Genomic DNA, 12,460 nt, shown 5'->3' on the forward strand with positions numbered 1-12,460 from the left:
CATCTCAACTCTCACACCCGCTCTACCATCTCAACTCTGACACTCGCTCTACCATCTCAACTCTGACACCCGCTCTACCATCTCAACTCTGACACCCCCTCTACCATCTCAACTCTCACACACCCGCCACTGCACCCATCACTGCACCCGCCACTGCACCCAGCACTACGCTCACCACTGCACCCATCACTGCACCCAGAACTACGCTCGCCACTGCACCCAGCACTACACTCGCCACTGCACCCATCACTGCACCCGCCACTGGCGAGCTAAATCAATCCATGAGATCAATCCTTTAAAAAAGGGCTCTCAGAAGCAGGTAAGACAAATAAAAAAGAAGACAGAGAAAAGAGAAGGAGAGAGAGAGACAGAGTGAGGGAGGAAGAGATGGAGAGAGAGGGAGGGAGAAAGAGAGAGAGACAAAGAGAGAGAGAGAGAGAGAGAGAGAGAGAGAGAGAGAGAGAGAGAGAGAGAGAGAGAGAGAGAGAAAGAGAGAGAGAGAGAGAGAGAGAGAGAGATAACGGCCTTCTTTTAATCCATAGCAGCCTCACTAAATTCAATTAGCTGAACAAAATTGCATGGCTGATTCATCCAGCCCATCCTGGTGCGTGGCTCTGGTTATATCCATGAGATGAGAACCTGATAAGTTTGCTATCAAGAGCGTCTGCTGTTTATCAAACCAAGCGCTGATCATGTTCCCCCAGGAGTTTTATACCACAGCAATTGCCTTAAGATGTTGCCCCCTTGCGATGTTCAGAGGGGCGTGGCTTTGACGTGGCGTGTAGGAGATATGTTTGTGTACGTGTGGGCATGGGGCGGGTCTCCACACACCGTGTGAGGACAGGGCAACGTGGAGAAGCATAACAACTCATAAGTGCCTGGCTGGCATGAGTGAGATGAGATGTGTTCGAGGAACACGGAGGAACACCACGGAGGAGCACCACGGAGCCTCCCTGTGCGCGCCACGCTCCCCAACGCGCAAAGCGTCTACGGGGCGAAGGCACTGCCGTGCGAGCACACGTCCTTGCGTGTGCCCAACCGTGGTCGGCGAGCACCGCGGAACAACGAGCGTCCTGGGTGAGGAGAGGGAACGGAGCTACCGGACGGTACAAACGAGCCACGCTGTTTCCGGCTGGAGGGGTCAGAGGAGGTCTCTGCTACTAGTCGGCAGCTCGTCCGAGTAAAAATAGCATGGCGTGCTACCGGTCCTCCACTTCCTGTAAGCTACATCACGCTGGCATATTTTCCCTTGGGTACACGGCAGCAAAGTCAAGCCACCGTTACCCTGCCTCTGTAGCAGAGAAATGAATATGTGTCACCAGAGTCATTGGTCATTCTTGTAAAGTTTTTTTTTTCCTATAATAGTTTCTAGCCGAGTGAGGCTTCACCACACTCGGCCAGTCTGCTCACCACACTCGCCGAGTCCCGAGCCTTTCCAATAACCCTTGCATGCAATAAACAGCCCGAGGGCAGAGAAGTAAACAAACATGGCTCTTTCTGCCTGATCTCCAGTATGCCACTACACACAAAACACACGCAACATATGAGCACTACAAATCTACAGCCTGCAAAACAGAGACAAATCATCACTTTGACGGAATTAGAAGCTGAGTTGTCGTTCTGCATTCCAGATGGAAGATTAATTTTAACAGCTCAATATCGCCTCCTTGTGGATTCCTGAAACCCGAACCATCTGTCACTTAAAAACCGCTGAATATAGTACCTACTAAATGTTGACAAAATGTAGTTGGCGTTGAACCCGTGCTTATCCACTTCGTAATACATTTGTTACATGTTTTCTTACTTGTTTCAAGTAAACCAAACAACTCAAATCTCATGCTGCGAGGATCTTATTCTAAATTAATGGTCTGGTTTTTTCTATATAAATCTAATAGCGTATTCAATCAGTGAAGCTATAAGTTGTTTCTTATTTTTGTCCACGAGCAGGTAATTAAAAATTTTCTTTGTCTCCATCTCGTGGTCATTTCAATCAGATACTATTAGTCACATTTCCCCCGTTCTGATTAGGAATTTCTCCTCACGTGCATATGAAATACCTTTGGTCGAGGTCCAACATCTATTTATATATAGTCATGTTTTGTAATCATAATGTTTAAATGGTTACATCACAAATCATGCATAAAACCTTTCCACCATCATTTGCATCCATAAACGAGGCAAATAAAAAATTAAAAATCAGAATATGCTACTTTTCTAATGCAACCGTATGCTACATGTGATTATATATCCGTTCACGTTGAATTACACAAATAGGTGTTACAAGGCTTGAAGAACAAGATTAGTCTTCATCTCACTTTCAACTATCTTTAAAATTCTCGATAAGACCTGTCAGAGTAAGTCGGTGTTCACGTCTTGTTTGTGTCTATGCTCGCTTGTTTTCCCCTTTATATCAGTTATTACCTAAATAACCTTCAGAAAATAAACATACCTTTCATGTTGCGACTTATTAAAATTCCACTTTAATTTTCGGATGTTCCAACAAATCCACGAATTGCGCGCGTGCACACTGTTTTATCTTAACGTAGGGAGGAAAAGGCTTTCGGCCACCAAACTGCTGATAGTTTCGGAATTTAAACGGCGCAACATTCATAAATCTGAAGAAGAAAAAAAAACACAAGATAAAAAAAACACAAGATAGATCCTTGACCAGCTGCCTGTTCAGTCACGGCTTTGGGGAAAATCAATTACGTTTTAGAACATCTCTGCAAATCTACATTTATCGTTTTGACTTTAAAGCGTCGCTCGACACACTGTATCTAGAAAACGCAGAAACAGTTGCCCGCGTTTCACTTTACGACGGCATTCCGTCTGCTGTCAGACAAGGGGAACAGGGCAGCGATGTGAAGGAATCCGACTTCACATCATAAGCAAGGTAATTCCATTGCGTTCACACAGAGTAGCCTATTTCGTTCCGCTTATGTGCAGAGCTCAGTTAAGAAACATTTCCATCACTCTAACGTGCGTCTCCGATTAAATACGAGGAATCCAAATGATGTCACTGAAGAAAAGCTACACAGGAAAACGGATAACAAATGCACTCTAGATTCGCCAACTCCATTCCCGTTATTTTCGGTGCCTGCTTTTAATAGCTATCTCAGAGATGGCTAGCTAGCTGATTTGAGTGGCTGGCTGTACGTAATCTCATCACGGTTCCAGCGTTTGCTATTTCGTGAAAAACACAAGGGACGCGAAAACGTCACCGGTCCCGTGTCACTTGCTCTCCGTACTCCTTATATTTACATCTTAAATCTAATAAATTGTGATCCAGTAAAAAAATGAAAAAATAATCCTGTTATTTCTCTCTTACCTTCCGGCTTGTTTTCGGCAGCCATTTCCCCTCCGCGCGCCACATCCTCCTCCTCCTCCTCGCGACCGGGGGGTACCACGCGCGTTCACGGCGAGGACAGCTCAAGGAGGGGGTGAGGGGTAGAAGGCGAGCCCAACGAAAGGACGTCTGTGATTGGTTAAAAAGTGCAATAAATGACAATGGTGTTCAGCGAGCCCTCGTGAATTTTCGAAATCTATATCCCTTTTTATTCCCCATCACGCCATTGGACATTTTATTTAGATACAGTTTGGCCTCATGCGATCGTAACCAATAAGCGGTTTATATGATCCAGCTCTCAGATTAGAGAGCGCAGTATGTGAGAACTGAAGAGCGGAACTGGAAGGTCTGGGATCGTGTGTCGTCCATCTCCTCATCCTCAGAACAACGCGGCACTTAAAATCATGAACTAGTCTGGCCTGATAGGCTACCTGTAATGCAGTGTTAAATATGGACGGCGTTGAGAACAGCCATGATAGTCAGGCTCCAATAATTTCCTTACTTTTTCCTTAAATTGTTGTTTAAGTTAAAGAAAATTAATCATGACGTTAACTAACGAATGTCATATAACTTATTAACGAAGCTGTAGTGTCGTAGCGTGGTTCTTTAGTTGTGTATAAAGTCTTCAACACGTTCGGATCAGACTGTCTGAAACAAAAGAGGACGAAATTAACGCCTAAAAAACGTTTTACTTTGCCAAGGTTACAGATCCTTGGCTGCCGTCAGCTCCACCACGAAATTGAAACCAATCGTGGAGTTGGACATGCTTTCGGGTGGTGTTTGGTGTGCATGCTCGTGCATGAGTTATTGAGCGCTGTTCTCCGCTGGGTGCTGAAGGAGTGGTGGTGCTGAAAGGACAGCTCCACACGCCCAGCAAAGGCGCGAGCGATACGAAGAGTGAACCCGTATGCTGCTGCACCCACGTGCAGTCGTTCTGCAACACTTTACATTATTCTATAATGCGTTGACATTTGTAATATTCCATCTTGGGGGGGAAAGTAATCTTGAATGTGACAGAAAATTCAATGGTTTCGAGGGAATAACGCTGGGTTGTTCTCAGTAGTTTTATTCAGTCGAAAGATAATGTCAGTATAATATAGGTTAATGGAACGGGGAGTCCGAGTTTCGAACATTTGGCCTTTTAGTTAGAATTTGACGTTGGTGGAAATGTTGAAACAATGTGCAATTATTACCCTGGATTATTTAAAGTACAGCACAAAATCCAAATCGGAATCTTTAACAGCATTTATTTGGGGGTTTTGTTTTATGATTATGTTATTAATTGTTCAGATTTAATAGAATAAACGATCTAGTTAACCTCTTAAATACCCCACTACAACAACCGCAAGCTATAAATTGCATAACAATTTCAGATAGATTAAAAATGAGCAATAATTAAAACGCTTCATGCAGCAGAGCCTAACACACAGTAAACGTAATGAGCTCGTGGTGAACGAATTACAATGTATAGTCCAAATAAAGTGGAAGTCGATATACTCGAGACGTCTAACAAGGCGGAATTTACACAATCCAAAACGTCTTTTTAAAAAGGAGTTGAGAACAAATACCTAGACTTTTCTAACTTCAACATACAATAAAACACATATGAGATATAAAGGCATCATTATTCGTGGGATGCCTGTCCTCCCAAGCACACGGTGGCGGTGACGGTTATCTTTGTATTAAAAGTGAATGCCGAATAACCGTGTGGGGTTTGACTGTGGGAACATGGCGGCTGCCTTGGAAAATGAATCAGAATTAGACAATAATGATTATTATTCGCTACTAAACGTGAGGAGGGAGGTAAGCGAGCGAGACTTCGGAATGACACTATATTTATAACTCGGACTGTAATGATAATCCTGCGTCAAACCTGGTTTTATGCACGGAGAAGCTCCGTGTTCAGCGGAGATGACCCTTACCCTCCCGTCCGTCCCGTCCGTATGGGTCATCGCGGTGTGCGCGCCTTGACCCAACTAGGGGCCACGCTAGCGCTCCCCGTTACCATCGCATACACAGGAAAACCGCGATCAAATGGGAGATCTTACGGCTTTAAAGCGTTCTGAAATGACAGGTGTCAAACTCACTGCAAATGGGAAAGCAAATGCTTGTGGACATTTGCTGTTAGCGATAACTTATATCGTTTTAAATGTTGATGTAAAAGCAGAAAGATCAACGTTTCCAGCTCTCAAATACGATAACTTAGATTTAGCAGAGAGCTGTGCGCTTGCTACGGTCACTTTTGTCGTGTCTTTGTATCTGTCATACGTTACCACTTCAGATGTCTTTGGCTTTGCACGTTATTAACGGAGACCGCCGTTGTTCCCAAGGCGACGCTAGATGAGCTGAAATCGTCCTACCGGCGGCTGTGTATGTTGTATCATCCCGACAAACACAGAGACCCTGAACTTAAGCGTCAGGCAGAACAACTGTTCAACCTTGTTCACCAGGCCTATGAGGGTAACCCATCCTTGACCACGCGCTTCCGCATTAACTCTTAATGTGCTCGAACTGACTCGTTTCAAACATGCGCAGTAAACCCGTGCGTGTCCTCTGTTTAGTTCTCAGCGACCCGCAGTCTCGAGCCATATATGATATATTTGGGAAGAAAGGCTTGGAGGTGGAGGGCTGGGAGGTAAGCGTATCCCCTAGCAACAGACACCCTGGCATCACAGAGGCACAGATGTATACGGGCGCACAGGGAGGAGGGGAGATGTGGGCCGGACCGTTGAAGCCCTGCTCGTCTGCAGGTGGTGGAGAGGAAAAGAACCCCAGCGGAGATCCGGGAGGAGTACGAGCGGCTGCAAAGGGACAGGGACGAGAGACGGCTCCAACAGAGGACCAACCCCAAGGTACGTGCCTCCCCGCAGAGCCCCGCCTGGGGGCCTCCTCTTGGGGGAGCAGAGCCCCACCTGGGGGCCTCCTCTTGGGGGAGCAGAGCGGGGTGTGGCTGCTGACGTAGCTTAAATGAAACACCTGCGTAGTGTCGGCTGATGGGAACTGAACTGGAGTAACTGGGATGAGGAGGTTCTACTATGACCGAGAGTAATAGGTGGAGATGTTGGACGTGAAGACTGACCAGTAAGGAATGGGGAAGAGTGGGACAGTGATGACGTTCCCGCTGCGCACCAGTCTGCACTTATACACCCCATATAACACACTGATGTATGTAACTGTGTGTGTGTGTTAGAGGAGCTTGTAACTGTAGGCACAAGGCGGGCATTTGAGTGAGTGTGTGTTGTGTCTTCACTCAGGGAACTGTAAGTGTGGGCATAGACGCCACAGACCTGTTTGATCGTTATGAGGAGGATTTTGAGGACATGCCGGAAGGCGGATTCCCCCGCATTGAGATCAGCAGGATGCACATATCCCAGTCTATAGAGGTGAAGACAGCAGAGGGCCAATGGGAGGGAAGCCACACCCTCCCCCGCCCCTCACTCCGCCCCTCACTCCCGACTGGCAGGCTCTGTTATCTACCCATTGTTTTACTTGCCTGCATTGGCACCTGTGCAGCTCATGAAGGATTTCATAATGATGGTGGTAACCATGCGTGTTACTTTAAGGAATGTCATTAATTACAGGGTGCATCAGTTGTCATATTGGCTCTTTGTTGTGTGTGTGTGTGTGTGTGTGTGTGTGTGTGTGTATTCGAGGCCCCTTTAACGACGATGGACACAGCTGTGCTCTCTGGCTCTCTAACTACACACAATGGCAACGGTGGTGGTAACGTCAACCTGTGTGTGCGGCGTGTCACGTCTGCAGGGGGCTGGGGAGAGGTGGGCCTCCTGTGCTTGTGACACACACATAAGGATGTCCACATAAAGCATTGTGAGATGTGTGATTCCACCTCTGGTTTTGGTGTTTGCGTGGCTGTGTTTGTAGCTGGAGTGTGCTGCAGGAGACGTGCGAGGGCCTGTGTTTGGAGTGAAGGTGTTCAGGAACGTCACCTCCTACTGGCAAGTGCAGTCTTTTATTCCCATAATGAAGAGAAAGGGGGCCACCTCCTATCTGTGCTCGAGTGTCTCCCTGTGCTCATGCTTGTCTCTTATTTGCTCATGCGTCTATCCGTGTCCATGCCTCTGTGCTCATGTGCGACTCTCTCTGTTCTCATGCATGTCTCTGTGTTCATGCGTGTCTCTCCCTGTGCTCATGCGTGTCTCTCCGTGCTCATGCGTGTCTCTCCTTGTGCTCATGCCTGTCTCTCCCTGTGCTCATGCGTGTCTCCCTGTGCTCACATGTGTCTCCTTGTGCTCATGCGTGTCTCTCCCTGTGCTCACGCGTGTCTCTCCCTGTGCTCACGTGTGTCTCTCCCTGTGCTCACATGTGTCTCCTTGTGCTCATGCGTGTCTCTCCCTGTGCGTGCTCTGTTAGCTTCGCCACTGCCCACTGCAGCCTGCAGTTCTCCTCCCGTGGCGTGAGGCCGAGCTCCAGCGCCACGATCGCTCGTCACCTGGACCAGAACACCATGGGCTACCTGCAGTGGCGCTGGGGCGTGCAGTCGGCCATGACGACCAGCGTGGTGCGGGACACCAGAACCAGTCACTTCACCCTGGCGCTGCAGGTGAGTCCCAGACGCCAGGCCACGCCCACCACGCTGCTCACAGGTTAAAGGTCAGCCGAACGTGACCTGGCCTTCTTGTCCACCACGCAGCTCGGTGTTCCTCAGTCCTACCTGATGATGAGCTTCCAGTACAAATTCCAAGATGAGGATCAGACCAAGGTCAAGGGTTCTGTCAAGTAGGCCCGACACACACGCTGCCTCGGCGTGATTCTGCTCTCCCTTTGACGCTAACCTTAGAGGCTCCCATCTAAAGAGCACACGTCCTGCTCTGCTCCAATCGTCCTGCTCTTATCCCGCTGCAGGACCGGGTTTTTCGGGACGGTTGTGGAGTACGGTGCAGAAAGGAAGATCAGCAGACACAGTGTGCTGTCGGCGACGGTCAGCATCGGGGTGCCTCAAGGAGTCTCTCTCAAGATCAGGTTGGGCTGTTTGCCATCTCTTTCACATCTGAATCACAGCTGGGCCACACGATGGGGGAGGGGCCGCTGTGATGGGGGAGGGGTCGCTGTGATGTGGGAGTGGTCGCTGTGATGTGGGAGGGGCCGCTGTGATGGGGGAGGGGCCGCTGTGATTTCCACATTCACTCTGGGACAATTTGTTCCTAGTCACCCCTGGTCCTAAAATGTATATTCACAAACCAAAAAGTTAAACATTTTGCATTCAGATTCAGATGTTTGGTGTTAATAACCCAGCATTAAAGAGTCTCCTGAACTTCTCTGTTCATGTTTGCTCTGGTTCTACTCTGACTGCTCCGGTCCTGATGGTTCTGGTTCTGACTGCTCCGGTCTAACTCGTATTAAATGATTTGTGTTTTTTGCAGGCTGAGCCGAGCCAGTCAGACCTACCTGCTGCCCATCCACCTGACGGAGCAGGTGTTGCCTAGCGCCGTGTTTTACGCCACCGTCGGGCCCCTTGTCCTGTACTTCGCCATCCAGAAGCTCATCATCAGCCCTTACGCGCGCTCTCAGAAGGAACAGTAAGTGTCCACGTCCCCCCACCGTCCTCTCCCTGGGTAACAGTGGTGGTAGCAGTCCTCAGAGTGGGCGGGGCTTTTGTGGGCGTGGCTGTGACTGTGTCCAGGGAGCTGAAGAGGCATAGGGTCGAATCAGAGCTGGACATCGCCAAGAAGAGGCAGGAGGCGGAGTCTGCGGTGAGTGTCCGTGGAAACGCGGGGGACGCCACTGTTGCGCAAGCTGCCGGGGTGTGTAAAGCGTGGCGTGTTTTGCTGGTTTACAGGTGCTGTTAATGCAGGAGTCTGTCCGCAGGATCATCGAGGCAGAGGAGTCCAAAATGGGTGAGATGCAAAGATTCACGTCTGGGCAAATGACACCAGGCCACCAAAAGGTCACTTTGCTTTTGTCCCACAACTAAAGTAGGTGGACTGGTCTGTTTTAAATGTCATAATAAATATGTATTATTCAACATTACTAATGTTTTTACACTTTACAAATATAAAATACATGTAGAAATGCAAATACATGTACACATTTACTTATTTACTTCTACACTGTTGTGTCTCTTATGGGCCCTGTTTGGCCTCGGGAACATCGCTCTTCAGGTTGTGCACTAAAGGAGCTCCACGTTGGGACAGAATCTATTTTAACCAGTGTAGGATGCTTGTTTGTGGTCAACGTTGAATCTATTTTAACCAGTGTAGGATGCTCGTTTGTGGTCAACGTTGTGCCACCATCGCTGGCACTTCCAAAGGAAAACGTTGAATCCTACATCTGAACCAAAAACCTTAAATCAGATGGGCCTGTGGATTATGAGCTGGGTCCTCACAATCCAGCTGTGGTAGAACGTCCCTGTTGTGGTCACCTCAACACGTTTCCTTCTCAGGTCTCATCATCTTGAACGCCTGGTATGGCAAGTTTGTCACGGACAGTGAGCAGAAGCAGAAGTGTGTGCAGGTGATCGACGTCACCGTGCCCTTGCAGTGTCTGGTGAAGAACTCCAAACTCATCCTCACAGAGGCATCAAAGGTTCGGCCCCCGTCGGGCGCACAGCCGTCCCAGAACCACCTGCTCATGCTAACACACCTGGCCTTGCAGGCTCTTTGCCTCACATCCTGTCTCTGCCCCTTCAGGCTGGTTTGCCTGGTTTCTACGACCCGTGCGTCGGGGAGGAGAAGAGTCTGAAACTCCTGTACCAGTTCCGGGGTGTCATGCACCAGGTGCTGTCCGGAGACACCGAAGCGCTCCGGATCCCCAAGCAGTGTAAGTGCAGAGACGCTTGGCTGTGCCGAGCTCGATCCGGCCGGCGCGCTGACGGTTTCTCTCCCTCGCCACACAGCGCACAGATTGCACACAGAGACGTAAGAGTGTTCCTCGCCGGCGCCACCTACAGGCAGACAGCGAGACATATGCGTTGAAGAAAAGAGATCTGGAGGCCTGTCCAGTTCGGTTCGGGTCACGCGGACGCCTCTGTAACAGCCCCCACCACGATTCCCCTCCTGTGTCCCATAACATATACAAAGTCTTACAAAAGAATTCAGTGTTCTGAGACAGAAGAAAAAAACTCTTGAGATAGAAGTTCCTAGATGATCTGTGAGTGATGTACGCTTTCATCTTTCTTGTCCTTGCTCACAGCAGGCCCATCATGATCACCAGTGACCTGTAGATGGGAGTGTGCATGACGCGTGGAGTTAAAATGATAGAGCAGTATTCCCTCCCACACCACCATCAAGGACCAATCACAACACAGCCCTACACAAAGAGAACCCTGGGATCTAGACATGCATAACTGCACCTAGAAACCCCTGGCGGTGTGGATTGTACGGCCTCTGGGAGTATAACTATAGGGCATAACTATTACTGATTATATACGTGTGTGTGTGTGTGAGAGAGAGAGTATGAACATAGGCTGGTGAGGGACAAACGTTTACCTGTGTGTGTGTGTGTGTGTGTTAACATTACCATGCCTCTGTGTGTTAACATTACCATTCCTGTGTGTGTGTGTGTAATACATTACCATTCATCTGTGTGTGTGTGTGTGTGTTAACATTACCATTCCTATGTGTGTGTACGTTGCATCATTTTTTCCACTCTGCTGTTGTCCAGTGCCTTCAGACTGGTGCTGGTACACAACCCTGAAACATACGCTGCTGGTTATAATTATGCACTTTCCATACTTAATTATTAAAATAATCATTCATCATTTTAAAGAGAACAGTTTTAAAAGAACATTGAATGACAGTGGCTTCTGTAGGAGTGGTGGAGGGTCTGTAGGAGTGATGGAGAGTATGTAAGAATAGTGGAGAGTCTGTTGTAGTGGAGAATATTGGAGTAGGGGAGGGTCTAAAGGAGTGGCGGAGGGTCTGTAGGAGTGGCGGAGGGTCTGTAGGAGGGGTGGAGTCTGTTTGAAGGGTGGAGGGTCTGTAGGAGGGGTGGAGAGTCTGTAGGAGTGGTGGATGGTCTGTAGGAGGGGTGGAGGGTCTGTAGGAGGGGTGGAGTCTGAAGGGTGGAGGATCTGTAGGAGTGGTGGATGGTCTGTAGGAGGGGTGGAGGGTCTGGATGGTCTGCGGTTGGGCTGTCTTGCTCTTTGCTGCTGCTGTTTTCCGACAGATTAATTAAAACATTCAGATTATTACAAGCGATAATTAAAACAGACGGAGTTAGCAGGTGTGTTGGTTCGTGTCATGTTTACAGACACACTGAATGAGAAATAAGGATGAGAACACTAGAAAGAAATGTGACATTCTGATTGGTTTTATTTTATTTAACTGATGAGTATATGCAATTGAGGTCCCATTCCAGCTACTTTTGTAACTTCACAAAGGTATCAAAGTGTTTGTTAATGGTGTTTCTTTATAATCTGTTCTGAACAGATGCTACATTTGTGGAGTGCTGCTTAACTAGACCTCCTGTGGTACCTGTGTCACCAATCCAGGCCATGATGACAAAACCGCAGTTTTTGACATTTTCGTTTCCCTCTTTTGACATAATGTAAATAGGTCTTTATTCTTCAATGTTCCCAATTAGTCCTACCCAGGGAAGGTCAGAGTGCATTAAACCTTGAGAATCCTCTTCCACAGTGCCCTGGTGGACTCTAGAAACACTCATTAAGGGTGGTTGGCTGAGTCTAGTGGACATAAAGGGATTTCCTATGGGCAGAGCCATGAGACAATCTACCGAGCAGACGTCCATGTTGACGGCTGACCTGTGTCAGGAATGTCCTGGAGAGCAATTCTTAGGAGCAATTGTGGATTAAAGACCACAGTGAGGTCCCTCCTTCCTTCAGCCCGAGTTCCCATGTCTTCGTCAGCCATGTGAGCTTCTTCCCAGTGTGCCTCTAGGTTCATATGGTGGTGTCCCAGTGTGCCTCTAGGTTCATATGGTGGTGTCCCAGTGTGCCTCTAGGTTCATATGGTGGTGTTCCAGTGTTACCATTCCAATCTCTGATACAACCTTAAAGCTTTGTATGAAATTGTTTTGAACAGCAAGTTGACCATTAAACACTGAATAATTACACATGACCTGACCAATGATATCTAGTTTCATTGTTGGCAAATGTTCATATTTTAAATATAAATCTTTCTTGCAGCCCATCCAACT

The 12,460-nt window shown here is 48.0% G+C and overlaps 2 protein-coding genes across 2 annotated transcripts in view; one reads left to right on the forward strand and one right to left on the reverse strand.

The window, feature by feature from the left end:
* The window catches only part of LOC143517066 (uncharacterized), a 154,327-nt gene extending 148,402 nt beyond the window's left edge, over nt 1-5,925 (reverse strand). The window contains exons 1-2 of the mRNA XM_077009588.1: nt 5,620-5,925; nt 3,329-3,475 (exon numbers count right to left, since the gene is read on the reverse strand). Coding sequence (XP_076865703.1) covers nt 3,329-3,353 — 25 coding nt within the window. The 5' untranslated portion in view covers nt 3,354-3,475; nt 5,620-5,925. The remainder of the gene's footprint in view (nt 1-3,328; nt 3,476-5,619) is intronic.
* On the forward strand, nt 5,065-12,381 carry dnajc11b (DnaJ (Hsp40) homolog, subfamily C, member 11b). The gene is made up of 16 exons (XM_077006143.1): nt 5,065-5,149; nt 5,677-5,806; nt 5,908-5,981; nt 6,097-6,198; nt 6,601-6,729; nt 7,000-7,122; nt 7,229-7,302; nt 7,718-7,907; nt 7,998-8,083; nt 8,210-8,326; nt 8,728-8,883; nt 8,988-9,057; nt 9,144-9,201; nt 9,747-9,889; nt 9,994-10,123; nt 10,200-12,381. Exons 1-16 carry the CDS (start codon nt 5,075-5,077, stop codon nt 10,223-10,225), a joined length of 1,683 nt encoding a protein of 560 aa, XP_076862258.1. The 5' UTR covers nt 5,065-5,074; the 3' UTR covers nt 10,226-12,381.
* Nucleotides 12,382-12,460: the final 79 nt, after the last annotated feature.

The sequence above is a fragment of the Brachyhypopomus gauderio genome, chromosome 1 (genome assembly GCF_052324685.1).
Source record: "Brachyhypopomus gauderio isolate BG-103 chromosome 1, BGAUD_0.2, whole genome shotgun sequence".
Taxonomy (NCBI): Eukaryota; Metazoa; Chordata; class Actinopteri; order Gymnotiformes; family Hypopomidae; genus Brachyhypopomus; species Brachyhypopomus gauderio.